We start from the raw sequence: 15,165 nt of genomic DNA, 5'->3' as shown, positions 1-15,165 counted from the left end.
AAGACAATCTATTTTTGGTTCCCCTAAAAGCTTAATTCATCTTTTTTTTTTTTTTTTTAAGTTCTGTTTATTTATTTTGAGAGAGAGACAGCACAAGCAAGGGAGGGGCAGAGAGGAGGAGAGGAGAGACAGAATCCTAAGCAGGCTCTGCATCATCAGCACAGAGCCCGATGCGGGGCTTGAACTCCTGAATCATGAGATCATAACCGGAGCCGACCTGACTGCGCCACCCAGGCACCCCAGCTTAATCCATCTTAATAAATGGTTTTTAAATGTTTGGTTTTAGCCCAGACAATTTTTTACATGGTATTAGACCTTTTGTTAAAATTGTATGATTCTGGCTTTTGTTGTATCTTTTTGAGCAAACTGTTTTATATTGGTAAAATTAATTTGAAATATTTAATAAATATTCAATAAATAAGTGCTTAATAAAAGTATTTAACAAACAATAATTACTCCATTAAACAGGTGTGGACAACAAAATTTATGAAGTGCTCTTATATTGTCTTTACTGTCCTATTACCCTTAGCTTTCTAATTTATAGGAAAAAAAAAAAAAAAAAGAGTCCGTCCTTTTAAGGAATGCAAAAGTGTATTTTTCTTTTTTATTAATTTTTTTTAATGTTTATTTTTGAGAGAGAGAGAGACAGACAGACAGAGCGTGAGCATAGGAGGGGTAGAGAGAGAGGGAAACACAGAATCTGAAGCAGGCTCCGGGCTCTGAGCTGTCAGCACAGAGCCTGACACGGGGCTCAAGCTCACGAGCTGTGAGATCATGACCTGAGCCGAAGTCAGCTGCCAAACCAACTGAGCCACCCAGGCGCCCCAAAAGTGTATTTTTCTGAGGAGCAATTAACATAGTTGACATTTTACTTGGAATTATTTTTCATTGAAGGGTGTTGGCAAATGAGTATGTATGTATCAACCTGATACTTTCCTAAAAATGTTTTTTTCTTTTATAGCAACAACCCTTACGGCCAAATTTAGTAGAGACTAGTTGTCCCAACATTCGTATGGATCCTAAATTATGCCCGGCTGATCCAGACTGGATTGCTTTTATACACAGCAATGATATTTGGATATCCAACATTGTAACCAGAGAAGAAAGAAGGCTCACCTATGTGCACAATGGTAACACATAGTTCTGCAAATCTGCTTTTCTGAAAAATATTTTTAAAATTTTGCTCTTGCTTACTTTATGAAATGGAGGCACGGTGGCTGGCCTTCATATTTTAAATTCAGATCTTTAAAATTAATAAAAAAAGTACAGAGGATACATAGTACTTACCACATGCAAAATGCTACCTTGTTTGAATGTTCATTTTCATAAAGCACAACAGTAATGCCTCTGACATGATTGTTCCTTTAGCTTAATAAGACTGCCAGAATTACCCCAAAACGGTTCTCATTAAAATCAAATTTCAATTTAAAAAATTAATCTTGTTTTTGGGAAACAAAGACCTAATATGCACCAAAAATTTATCTCCCCCTTTTGGAGAGGCTACTTAGTTATTTTGTTATAATAGGAAAAACAACACTTGGTAGAACTGTATTATGGAAATACTTAATTTTCATTAAGTGATTATAGTAATACTAAGCACTACTGAAAGCACAGTTGTGCTTTGTTTTCCTCTAAAGATGTGAATGTTTTCCTCTAAAGCTTTCATACAAATGAAATATGGGAAATAGTATATTGCTTTTTCTTTGAACACATGAAACAACTTAAAGTTAGTAAGTTTCATAGTGAAACATTTGTTCAGGGGTGCCGGGGTGGCTCAGTCTGTTGAGTGTCCGACTTCAGCTCAGGTCATGATCTCATGGTTCTTGAGTTCAAGCCCCACATCAGGCTCGCTGCTGTCAGCCGGTCAGCACAGAGCCCACTTTGGATCCTCTGTCCCCCTCTCTTTGCCCCTCCCTCCACCAAATAAATAAAACATTAAAAAAAATTTTTTTTTAACATTTATTCATTTTTGAGAGATGGAGAGAGATAGAGCATGAGTGGGGGAGGGGCAGAGAGAGAGGGAGACACAGAATCTGAAGCAGGCTACAGGCTCTGAGCTGTCAGCACAGAGCCAGAAGCAGGGCTCAAACTCACGAACCTTGAGAACGTGACCTGAGCTGAAGTCAGACACCTAACCAACTGAGCCACCCAGGAGCCCCAATAAATAAAACATTAAAAAAAAATAATAAATAAAATTTTAAAAATTCATTTGTTCAACTCTTACTGAATCTAATGTTCACAAATCTGATTTATTGGGCATCTTTTTTTTTTTTTTTTAATGTTTATTTATTTATTTTGAGAGAGTGAGCAGGCGAGGGGCAGAAGGAGAGAAAGACACAGAATCCCAGGCAGGCTCTGCACTGTCAGTGTGGAGCCTGACATGGGACTGAACCATGAGATCACGACCTGAGCTGAAATCAAGTTGGATGCTTAACTGAGCCACCCAGGCGTCCCTGGGCATCTTTCTTAATAAATTATTTTAGAATACAATAGTGTATTGACAACAAATATTTTTTTCATTATTAGGATAATCAGTGTTATAGAAGAAGGCTTTTCCTGAACAATTTACATTGGTAGAAAGAACACTGAATTAGAAGTCAAGAAACCTGTTCTAACTATTCAGTCAAGAAAAATACATTAAGTTCCTGTGTGCCAGGTAATGCGGCAGGAACTAAGAATACAGAGTTGAGTAAGACATAACCCAGGCCCTCAAGGAAACTACATGAATAATAAAACAGTGATAAGCAAACATAGGGTGTTATAAGAGCATCAGTGAGGGTAGTGTTCAGGAAGGGCTTCCCAGAAGAGACGACACCTAACTGGCACCTAAACTCATCTTAGATACGAGTACACATTAGCCTGTACACTCCAGGCGAGGGGACCACATGAGAAAGGTCTTGATGCAGAAAGTGATGTTTGTGAGGAGTTAAAGCAATCTGATGGTTCCTAAAGTGTAAGGTATGAGTCAAGAAGAAGGGAAAAGTAAGGCTGGCAGATCAAAAGAGCCAAGACAGGGGTAACCTGTATGTCATGTAAATCAACAGGGTCTCTAGAATGATATGGGGTCCACGGAAACATTTTTATCAGTTGGGTGGTATGGGCAGAGTCATATGATAGATAAATTGTTTTGGATACTTTGTGAAAGTTATATTTGACTATATTTGACTAGTTATATATAGGACTAGAGACAGGAACACCAAAAGTTGACTGTTGAAATGATCTAGGTTTAATGATCTAAAACTAGAACATCAGTTAAAAGGGGATGGAGTAGGGAAGTTTTTAAGTGAAAAGTACATGTTTTGGTGTTTAATGGGTCTCCATTTGGAGTCCGGGAATCAGAACAGCTGCTAGTGGCAGTGGAAGGATTAGGTCGGTGATTCGTAAATCTGGGTTGGAAATCCTAGCCATTTGTTCATGCTTTCAACAGACCTTGAACACTCACTACATACTAATTATTGTACTTGAGTCTGGGATTACAAAGTTCTGACAGTAACTGATAGAATTAAGGCATTTTTAAGTCTATTTTTTCTTCTGTAGAATTGTTTTTCACACAGGATTATGGTGAGGATTGACAGAATGTAAAGTAGAAAGCACCGGAGCCCTGTGTGATGCTATAGTATTGTTTCTATTATTTTTCCTTTCTGTGCACGTAGGTATGTGATATGTCTGTCATTTTCAAGATTAGTGTACTGGTTAAAGATGTAGTCTAGAACCAGAGAGCTGAGTTTGAGTTCCATATCTACCAGTTTTTAGTTCTGTGACCTTGAGTAAGTTATTTAACCTCTCGGTTTCCATATCTAAAAAGGCAGGTCATTATAGTGCTGTTACGAGGTTTTAATGAGTTAATGTTTGTGAAGTGTTTAGGATGGTGTCTGATACATGGTAAGTGCAGTGTGTTAGTTTAAATAGAAAAGTAAATACAAAGTGTCTTCACTCTTACTCCTCTTATTCACAATAAGTTTCCAAGTGAAAGTCTGCTTGTAGGTGAGTTTAGTCAATGAGCAAGTGCATGTGTTTATTTTCTGCCTGGTATGATAAAGGAATGTAAAAGTAATACAGTACCAGCCTCTACTATCAAATGATGTATCAGATGAACAAAGCGATAGCTTTTATTCATTTAATAAATAACTCTTAATAATTGAGGTCTGTAGTCAGTGAAAGGGAGATAAAAATGAGTGGTACCTGTTCTCACATCCAAAGGAGAACAAAATATAAAACAGTAGCGTGGATACACCTTTGGGGTAGTTTAAAGATCCAGGAAAACTGAACACTGGTTTTGGCTATATCATTCACTCCAAAATTCAAAAAACTCTTAAAAACTGAGCTTACTTTTTACTGGCTTGGTGCTAAAACTCATTTGGTGGCAAAATCTGACCTGAACTGACCTGAGGATATTTATAATCTTAATCCTACTTAGTGTGTCTATTCATAAGTTTGCTGTAGGAATATTGGTGTATTCAGTTACAGGGTATTTGATTCCCCTGCTGGAGATGTTACATGATTTTATGATAGATATATATAATATATATGAAAAATCACCCAAATTCTGAGTTCCAAACACTTCTGGGCTCAAATTTTTGGGTAGCGTGTTATGGGTTCATTTTGCATATTTGTTTCAGACAATATATAGAAAATACAGATAAGCAAAAATAATACATTGAAACTGGTATATAATATTGAAATCACTATGAGGTATTACCATACACTCATTAGACTGGCTAAAGTGAAAAAGATTAATTCTGAACACAAATACTAGAAAGGAACCTTCATCCGTTGCTAGTAAGAATATAAAATAATACAAATACTTTGGAAAACTGTGGCAGTTTCTTATGAACACTTACCATACTATCCAGGCATTCCACTCCTGGGTCCTGATTCAAGAGAAATGAAAGCATACACCCACAAAGATCCCTATACAAGAAAGATTAACATCTTTACTCATAGTTGCCAATAACTAGAAGTAGCCCAGATACGCATTAACAGGTGAATGGATAAAGGAACTGTGATATACTATGGGATACTACCCAGCAATTAACAGAAGTGAATTATTGATATGTGTAACAACGTTGATGAATTTCAAAAAGCAGACAAAGTATGAGTTCACTTATGTGATATTTTAGAATATGCAGAACTAACCTATGATGATAGAAATCAGATCATTGGTTGCTTCTGGGGTGATAATGGGCATTGACTGAGAAGAGACATGAAAATACATTCTAGGTGTTGGAAATATTCTGTCTTGATGAGGTGTGGTTACACAAGTATATACATTTATCACAAATAGTATACCTAAGATGTTGTAAATTATAAAGCAATTTAAAAAATGCTTGTCCATAGTCTGTCTCATTACTTGGAGAGAACCACATTTTGATTTATATCCACAACATTTTTTTTTAATTTTATTTTATTTTTTTAGAGAGCGCAGGCTGGGGAGAGGGACAGATGGGGAGAGAAAGAGAGAATCTCAAGCAGGGTCAAGCAGGCTCTACGCCCAGTGCAGAGACTGACAAGGGGCTCTATCCTGCCACCCTGGGATCATGACCTGAGCCGAAATCAAGAGTCAAATGTTCAACTACCCGGAAACAAGCATTTTAAAATCTTGGGGATAGGGTGCCTGGGTGGCTCAGTTGGTTTAAGCATCCGACTTCGGCTCTGGTCATGATCTCATGGTTCATGAGTTTGTACCCTGCGTCAGGCTCTGTGCTGACAGCTCAGAGCCTGAAGCCTGCTTCAGATTCTGTGTCTTCCTCTCTCTCTCTGCCCCTCCCCTGCTCATGCTTTGTCGCTCTCTGTCTCAAAAATGAATGAACATTTAAAAAAATTAAGAAATAAAGTGTTGGGGAGTGCCTGGGTGGCTCAGTCGGCTCAGTCCAACTCTTGATTTCAACTCAGGTCATGGGATCAAGCCCTGTGCTGGGCTCCACACTGAGCATGGAGTCTGCTTGAGGTTCTTTCTCTCTCTCTCTCTCTCTCTCTCTCTCTCTCTCTCTCTCTCAAATAAATAAAAATAAAATATATGTTTAACATTTTTTAAATGAAATTATAGTGTACATGCCATTTAGTAATATGGCTTTTTAAAATTCAATTACATTGTAAACATTTCTCCATGTCATGAAATCTTTAAAAATTATGGCTTCATGGTTTGGGGAGGTTTTATTTATTTATTTATTGAACCAGTGGGGGAGGGGCAGAGAGAGAGGGAGACAAAGGATCCAAAGCAGGCTCTATGCTGATAGCAAAGAGTCCAATGTGGGGCTCAAACTCACGGACTACAAGATCATGACCTGAGCCAAAGTTGCATGCTTACCCAACTGAGCCACCCAGGCACCCCATTGGGGGGTTTAGTTTTAAAGCAGGAGTTCCCTTCAAATTATATGCTGGAAACTATTTGCTGGAAAGTGTAAAACAGATGTAAGCTGAGATGTTCTGGTTGAATGGAAGAAGGGGAGGAAGAGTGATGAATTACCTGATCTGTAAGAGCCATTCTAGGTCTAAAGTTGGACTTTTCTGTGTAGAAGATACAAATCACTGTGACACTCTACATGTATTCTTGTTTCCTATGACCCCAGCTAAATGGGGAAATAACCAACATTTATGTTCTGGCTCAGGCTTTGTTCTAAGTGCTTTATGTGAATTAACTCATTTAATTCTAACAACCCCATTTACAAATGGGACACTGTGGTGGAATGAGGTTGGGTGATTTATCCAAGGTCAGTCAGTTAGTAAATGATGGAGCTCAGATTTAAATCCAGTCCATTTAGTTCCAGAGTTCACCACTGTACTACAGCTGCATTTCACAATAAACTAAATCATTGTGCTTAGTATCTATGAAAAGAGAATTTCCTGTGGTGATTTTGCCTTTTATGTTTGTCTAGAGCTAGCCAACATGGAAGAAGATCCCAGATCAGCTGGAGTTGCTACCTTTGTTCTTCAAGAAGAATTTGATAGGTACTCTGGCTACTGGTGGTGTCCAGAAGCTGAAACAAGTAAGGGAGTTCAAAATATTATAAATCAAAGTATTATGAGATTTAACTCCCAGTTAGTTAAGTGCATAGATTCTAAGTCCTAAATAGTAGCTTATGAAGTCTTGAAAATTGGATCCTACCAGTAGTTATTTAAAATATACAGGCTATATCCCACCATAATGAATTCTAATAAAAATAATTCCATTGCAGTTCAGTGCCTCAGGTCCTTCAACTCTTTACCACTTTTTCTTCTAGAAGCTGATCTTGCTGGCAACATTGGTGGAAAAATAAAAAATACTACACCTGAATGCATTGTTATAAAAATGTAGGATTGACTAGAGAGTCTGCATGAGCATATGACTAAATTAGTGTATGAATGGATCAGAAAAAAGGACACAAATTCCTCCGTTTTCTGGGTGAATTCACAAGTGTTTTCTGCCCGAGAAGCAGATCTCGTGAAGCAGTGGCTTTCAGATTTTTTTGTCCATGATCCACTTAGAAATTTGCTTTACATTCTAGCCTAACAATTCATATATGTATTATATACAAAAACTGAAAACAAATTTCATGGAGCAATATTTATCCTTATGTGAAAGGCACTCTAATATTGTATTTTTTTTGTTCATTATACATTTTAAATGCTGGTTATTACCCATTAATACATTTCATGACCTAGTAATTATTTGCAGCTAGCTTTTGTTTTTTTTTTTTTAAGTAAGCTTTACACCCAAAGTGGGGCTTGAATTCACGACCCCAAGATCAAGAGTCTCATGCTGCACTGAAGGAGCATCCTAGCAGCTCGTATTTTAAACACTTCTCTAAGGGACTATTAAAAATACTTATTTTTAAGCCATGTCTTAGATTTGGACATTTAATTTTAATATGTAAAATGTTTGCCATAATTGCCATAATTGTGTTTGTTAGAACAAGATTTTACATGAGTTAGAGTAACTATTAAGAGAAAACTGGACTCTTTAAGTTGCATCTATTTTATCAAAGGAAATGTTATAATTAAGTAATTCACTTTTCAACAAGGAATGCATTTTAAGGTACGCAGGGACTGAAGACCTTCACAAATGTGTTTCTGCTGGGTTTTTTTTTTTTTTTAAATTTTTTAATTTTTTAAAGTAGGCTCCACCCCCAGCATGGAACCCAGCATGGAGCCCAACTTGGGACTTGAACTCACGACCCTGAGATCAAGACCTGAGCAGAGATCAAGAATAGGATGCTTAACCGAACCACCGAGGCACCCCTCTGCTGTTTAAATATGTATATGTACAGGGGTGCCTGGCTGGCAGTCTGGGTGCCAGTCTGTAGAGCATGTGACTCTTGATCTCAGGGTCATGAGTTCAAGCCCCATGTTGGGCATGAAGCCTATCTAAAATTAAAAAAATATATATATATGTACATAAGTATCTTCAGGTTTTGCCTTCCAAAAGGAGTAACCCTTAACCAGCAAAAGTGATTTAACAATAATTCACCTTCTTAGTACAAAGGCTAGTGACAGTTTCATACACAAAATGCAGTATATTTTATACATAAATTATTTCTCACTATGGGAAATATACTACTAGAGGAAATGGTCAGTTATGATTACTCTATGGAACAGTTCTTCTAAATTTACAATATTTAAATTCCTTTTAAGCTCCCAGTGGCAGCAAAATTCTTAGAATTTTGTATGAAGAAAATGATGAATCTGAGGTGGAAATTATTCATGTTACATCCCCTATGTTGGAAACAAGGAGGGCAGATTCATTCCGTTATCCTAAAACAGGTACTATATTCCATTGGCATTTATATTCACTCATTTCTGCTTTCCAAACAAGATTCTTTCTGCAGTCATCCAAAGGTATGGTCAACATTGATCATTTACAGACTTAGTAAAAGTGGGTTGTTCATTAAGTGTCACAGAAGAAAAATTAAAAAAATTTTTTAAGTTTATTTATTTATTTTGAGGGAAAGCGTGCACACTGAAGAGCACAGAGAGGGGACAGAGAGAGAATCTCCATACTATAACAGTGTGGAGCGCAGTGCAGGGCTCGGACTCAAGAAACATGAGATCATGACTTGGGCCACAATCAAGAGTTGGCCACCTAACCAACTGAGCCACCCAGGTGCCCCTGAAGTAGATTTTTTAATTACAGGCTGATCTTTTTTTAATTTATTTTCAAAGGTTGGGAAGTGCACAAAGCTGGTTGGTTACTTCAAGGAATGAATAAAAAGGTGTCTTTGCTAGGAAATAAAGATTTTTAAGGGATTATGTTCTTAATAAATCAGTAATTTTTTCCCATTTTGCTGTTTATAGCAATTTTTTAAAGTTTATTTATTTATTTTGAGAGAGAGAGTGCAGGGGAGAGGCGAGAGTGCAGGGGGAGAGAATCCCAAGCAGGCTCCACGCAGTCAGTACAGAGCCCAACGCAGGGCTCTGTCCCACCAACCATGAGATCATGACCTGAGCCAAAACCAAGAGTCGATGCTCAACCAACTGAGCCACCCAGGCAACCCCGTTTATAGTATTTAATTACAAAATGATACAGCATTTCCTTCCTTTATTTCGTACCTACTCTTGATGTTTTTAACCCCTTTTTTTTTTTTTATATACCAATGGTGAAAATTATGAATTTGAGATGGAGTTCTGAGATTCTTATACAATAAAGTCCTGACTCTACCAAGTTCCCAACTTAAAGAAAGTGTAAAGGGGATTGATCTGGCAAAATTTGTTTGAATAATTTTGGATCTGCATTACTGTTCATTTCTATCTCTTTCTAAAGGCACAGCAAATCCAAAAGTCACCTTTAAGATGTCAGAAATAATGATTGATGCTGAAGGAAGGGTAAGTATAAAATGTGGAGTTGACTTTTTGTGTCCTTTGACTAGTCAGTCTAGTAGATATCTTAGATTCACTCTTTAATTTTTTGGACTTGTTTAACTTGCTGAGACATTTGTGGACCATCAGTTTCAGGTTGACCTAATTTTCTGCTTTGAAAACTTTTTGCTGGTTCTCAAGATAGGAATATGGGGATATGCACATTTACCACTCTTTCAAAAGTTTTTCCTCTTTGCCATTGTTAATGCCAGATCAATATTTTTAAAATAGCAGTATTTACTAGTGATTTACCTTGTGTGTTGGATAGATGTCCCACATGTCTCTCGTACTGGGGCTTTCCATTTGGATAGTCAAATTCTTATAAGCTGAATGCCCAGAGGATTACTTAAAAAAGTCTTCTCTGCTAGACTTTGTTTTAATAGCTTTATTGAGATATAATTCAAGTGTGATTCAGTTCACTCATTTAAAGTTTAAAATGGCTTTTAGTGTATTCACAGAATTGTGCAACATTTTCATCACCCCAAAAAGAAACCCCACATCCCTTAATCATCACCTTCCAACCTTCCCACGTCCCTTAACCCTGGGTAACCACTAGTATATCTACTTTCTGTCTGTAGATTTGCCTATTCTGGACACTTCATATAAATGGAATCATATAGTATCTGGTCTGGTTTCTTTTGCTTAGCATTTTGTCTTCAAGCTCCATCTATATTGCACCATGTATCAGCACTTTCTTGCTTTTTTTTCTTTAAGTTTTTATGTATGTATGTATGCATGCAATCTCTACACTCAACATGGAGCTCAGACTCAGAACCCTGACGTCGAGAGTTGCACACTCTTCCAGTTGAGCCAGCCACATGCCCCAACACTTTATCTACTCATCAGTTATGGACATTTAGGCTGTTTCCACCTTTTGACTGTTGGGAATAATGCTACCATGAATGTGTGTGTATGTTTTTCACTTCTCTTGGTTAGATACCTAGAAACAGAATTGTTCAGTCACACGATAGCTATATGTTTAACCTTTGAGGAACTGCAAGACTATTTGCCCCAAGTGGTTGCACTATTTTACATTCCCATTGTGTGAGGTTTCCAATCTCTCCACATCCTCATCAACACTTTTATTCGTCTTATTGATTATAGCCATCCTAGTAAGTTTGAAATTGTACTCACTGTTATTTTGACTTAAATTTTCCTGATGGCTAATGATGTTGAGCATCTTTTCATGTGCCTATTGGCCATTTGTGTATCTTCATTGGAGAACTATCTATTCAGATCCTTTGCCCTTTTTTAAAAAACTTACTTTTTGTGTTGGCTAGATTTTTAAAGGAAAAAATTTGCTTACCAAGGGCCATTTCATTAATACATTACACAAATCCTATTTTAGGCTCAAATATAGGAAATTAGGAACTATTATTTTTCTTTGATACTAGACTCTAAAGTGATTAAAACTTGTTGTTACCACTTATTAGCAAGGGCTCTGTCAGTGTAAACTCCTGGGAAAAGACTTTTAGACTGTGCTAATTCTCGTTCTTAGAACTTTGTTAGACATAAAGAGTACACTAGTGTAGGTAACCCACAACTTACCGCTAGTTTTTTTGTATCCCTCATGCCTATTTAAATACCTAAGTCTGAAAAAGTGTCATGCTGTTAAAGATAATGATTTAAGGGGCGCCTGGGTGGCTCAGTTGGTTAAGAGTCCGACTTCGGCTCACGTCACGATCTCACAGTTTGTGAGTTCGACCCCCGCGTTAGGCTCTGTGCTTACAGCTCAGAGCCTGGAGCCTGCTTCAGATTCTGGGTCTCCCTCTCTCTCTGCCCCTCCCCGACTCATGCTCTGTTTCTGTCTGTCTCTCTCTCAAGAATAAATAAGCATTAAAAAAAAAAAGATAATGATTTAAGTAGACTAGTAAACTGGTTATTGATCTATGTCTTCTGTAACTAGAATCCTTTTTTTTCTTTTTTAAAAGATTATCGATGTCATAGATAAGGAACTGATTCAGCCTTTTGAGATTCTGTTTGAAGGAGTTGAATATATTGCCAGAGCTGGATGGACTCCAGAGGGAAAATAGTGCGTATGTTAAATTGTCACTTCTTTACGAATAATTTAGAATCCAGAACTTTAGAGATTGCCCCTCAATTGGAGATGCCTTCACATGTAAATTTGCAGAGTAGTTATTTCTGCACAGAGAATTTTTCCTGAGCTAAGTGGCCTTGTGGATTTTTTATTCCTATAAGCATAGGGGCACTGCATTTCAATTCTCTCTTTTACATAGCCACTCGTGGTTTCAGTGTTTTTTTGTGGTTAAATTGTATGACTTTAGGGCTCACATGTAAGGGTGTGTTCTTTTTTTTTTTTTTTTTTTTTAATTTAAGCAAAAATTTTTGTAGAGTTTCATGTGAAGATGGTTGCATATAGTTCCTAATGTAGACAACAGGAGTTTCACAAGGCTGGCAATTGGTGACACTAAAGGGAGAAAACAATTTCACAGGCTAGTTGTGGTTTTAGGAGTTTAAAGAAAACCAGTTTAAAAAAAAGCTTTATTCAAGCTTAACTTTAAAAAATAAATATAGAGTAAGCTAATACTTCTAATTGGCCATTTGTAGGTGATAATTTAATATCTTTTAAAGCAATTCTTTAATGTGATTACAGACATAACTGATGGGTACCAGGGGAGAGAGTAAGGGAATATTCATTTTCTGAGAGCCTGCTTTATTTTTGGTGCTTTTTTGTTTTGTTTGTTTAAATAGTGCTTGGTCCATTCTACTAGATCGCTCCCAAACTCGCCTACAGATAGTGTTGATCTCACCTGAATTATTTATCCCAGTAGAAGATGATGCCATGGAAAGACAGAGACTCATCGAGTCGGTGCCTGACTCTGTGACGCCACTGATTATCTATGAAGAAACAACAGACATCTGGATAAATGTATGTTTTCTGTACTTGGTTAAATATTTTCTCAGAATGCTAAAGCAAGTGAAGTTTTATAGCAAACTATCAAAATGAATTTTTTAAATTCAAGTAACCATGAATGTTATGTGCTAAGTTTGAACATTTCAAATTGGAATGATGGTTCCAGAGTGGAATGGCTTATAGATAGAAAGTAGATGTCATTGAAATGACATCTCCTTGGCTACAAATTTCCCCTTTTCCTGGACACATGAAGTATTGAAAACAGCCTCATGAGTGCTTCTCAGGAGGACCTCAGTAGAGGTCTGGAAAAGACTTTCTCTTTTAAGTTGGCAGACTATATTAAAATTTACCAATTTTCCAATTTAGTGGAAAAAATTTAAACAAGATACAAAAATTAATAAAGCCAGATCACTCCCTGGATGAATACAGGCTTCATATGATTCACCCTTCAACTGTTAAAATATTTCTCTTTGGAAAAGAAAAGTAGTAAGATTTTGAATTAGAGTAAGTAATAAGGGGCCCCTGGCTGGCTCAGTTGGTGGAGCATGTGACTTTTGATCTCCTGGTTATGAGTTCAATCCCCATGTTGGGTATAGCGATTACATGAACAAATAAAATCTTTAAAATAAAAAAAAGAATAATAAGATTCTATAAGATTTGTATAATTAAACCATCATGCCGAGTTTCAAAGGATTACAGAGATGGTGAGTAAGAAAAGCTTTTGGTCGTATTTTTCTTTTTTCACCTTTTGGAAACATTTATTTCTCAATGGAGGAAGTCTATGTCTAAAGTGAGATAAATCTGAAGGGCCCAGGCAAAATCTATATCATAAATATACATTACCCCCAGCACTGACAGTTGCTTATATTTCAGAATGTATTTATCAATTCTTCTTTCTCTAACTTAATTGAATTGTTTGTGCAGTATTTTCATTAATGTGTGTAGTAAATTCAGCTATTCATTTTACAGATCCATGACATCTTTCATGTTTTTCCCCAAAGTCATGAAGATGAAATTGAATTTATTTTTGCCTCTGAATGCAAAACAGGTTTTCGTCATTTATACAAAATTACATCCATTTTAAAGGAGAGCAAATATAAACGATCCAGTGGTGGGCTGCCTGCCCCAAGTAAGAAATCCTTTTTTATTTAAAATATATATATATATATATATATATATATATATATATATATATATGTGTGTGTGTGTTGGTAGAAGGTGGGAGGGGCAAGGTAATGTAATGTCTCTTTTGTATACTTTGTAAGCATCGGTACTTGCTTCATCAAATTTTATACATAAGTGTGGCACCTGGGTGGCTCAGTCAGCTGAGGGACCGACTTTGGTTCAGGTCACGATCTCACGGTTCGTGGGTTCAAGCCCTATATCGGGCTTTGCGCTGACAGCACAGAGTCCGCTTCAGATTTTCTCTCTCTCTCTCTCTCTCTCTCTCTCTCTCTCTCTCTCTCTGCCCCTCCCCTGCTCACGTGCCCTCTCTCAAAAATAACATGAAAAATAACTTAATACAGAAGTTAAACTAAAATATAAATACGTGCACGTGTGAAAACACAGAACAAAGTTCTTGATGGATATGTATATTAATAGTGGGTAATCTCTGGGAATGGAATTACTTACTTTTGCTTTTTACTTTTGCTTTGACTGTAATTTTTTTTGTTTAAAGTAAGCCCATGTCATATTTAGATGTTAAAAAGCTACTGTTAAAATGTTATTTGGTTATTAGATATTTTTATATACTAGTTTGTTCTTGGTTTGTTTTTTACATACTAGTTTTTTTTCCTTTTTTTTTTTTAATATTTATTTTTGAGAGAGAGAAAGAGTAAGTGGAGAGGGAGACAGAGAATCCAAAGTGGGCTCTGCACTGACAGCAGAGAGCCTGATGCAGGGACCAAACTCAAGAACTCAACAACTGTGAGATCATGACCTGAGCCAAAGTTGGACGTTTAACCAACTAAGCCACCCAGGCGCCCTGCCGCCATACTCATTTTTTTAAATACTGTCTGCATCTACACTGAAGTCAATATGGTTGTAGCTCTTCACATTGATACAATTATATTGCCCAAAGTGAAACTAAACATTGTGTCAGCTGAAGTAATTTCTCTTTAAAAAGTGATGGTTTTGGGTGTCGAAGTCCAACTTTGACTCAGGTCATTATCTCATTGTTCGTGGGTTCCCCATATCAGGCTTCGTGCTGACAGCTCAGAGCCTGGAACCTGCTTTGGATTCTGTGTCTCCTACTCTCTCTGCCCCTCCCCCCGCTCGTGCTCTGTCTCTCTCTCCCTCTCTCAAAAATAAATAAACAGTAAAAAAAAATTTTTTAATAAAAGTGATGGTTTGGGGTGCCTTGGTGGCTCACTTGGTTAAGCACCCAACTTCCAATTTTGACTCAGGTCATGAAGTCCTGGTTCATGGGATTGAGCCTCACACCCCGCTGCCAGCCTGCT

At 37.1% G+C, this 15,165-nt stretch overlaps 1 protein-coding gene across 2 annotated transcripts in view; it reads left to right on the top strand.

The window, feature by feature from the left end:
* The window catches only part of DPP8 (dipeptidyl peptidase 8), a 65,475-nt gene that overhangs the window by 24,616 nt on the left and 25,694 nt on the right, over positions 1-15,165 (top strand). For both annotated transcript variants that reach the window (XM_049613763.1, XM_049613764.1), the window contains exons 5-11: positions 962-1,130; positions 6,876-6,986; positions 8,611-8,739; positions 9,737-9,798; positions 11,763-11,863; positions 12,544-12,721; positions 13,676-13,835. In XM_049613763.1, the coding sequence (XP_049469720.1) occupies positions 962-1,130; positions 6,876-6,986; positions 8,611-8,739; positions 9,737-9,798; positions 11,763-11,863; positions 12,544-12,721; positions 13,676-13,835 (910 nt within the window). The remainder of the gene's footprint in view (positions 1-961; positions 1,131-6,875; positions 6,987-8,610; positions 8,740-9,736; positions 9,799-11,762; positions 11,864-12,543; positions 12,722-13,675; positions 13,836-15,165) is intronic.

The sequence above is a fragment of the Panthera uncia genome, assembly GCF_023721935.1.
Source record: "Panthera uncia isolate 11264 chromosome B3 unlocalized genomic scaffold, Puncia_PCG_1.0 HiC_scaffold_1, whole genome shotgun sequence".
Lineage (NCBI taxonomy): Eukaryota > Metazoa > Chordata > Mammalia > Carnivora > Felidae > Panthera > Panthera uncia.
Note: the sequence above shows the minus strand (reverse complement) of the source record. Positions and strands in the feature narration are given on the sequence as shown.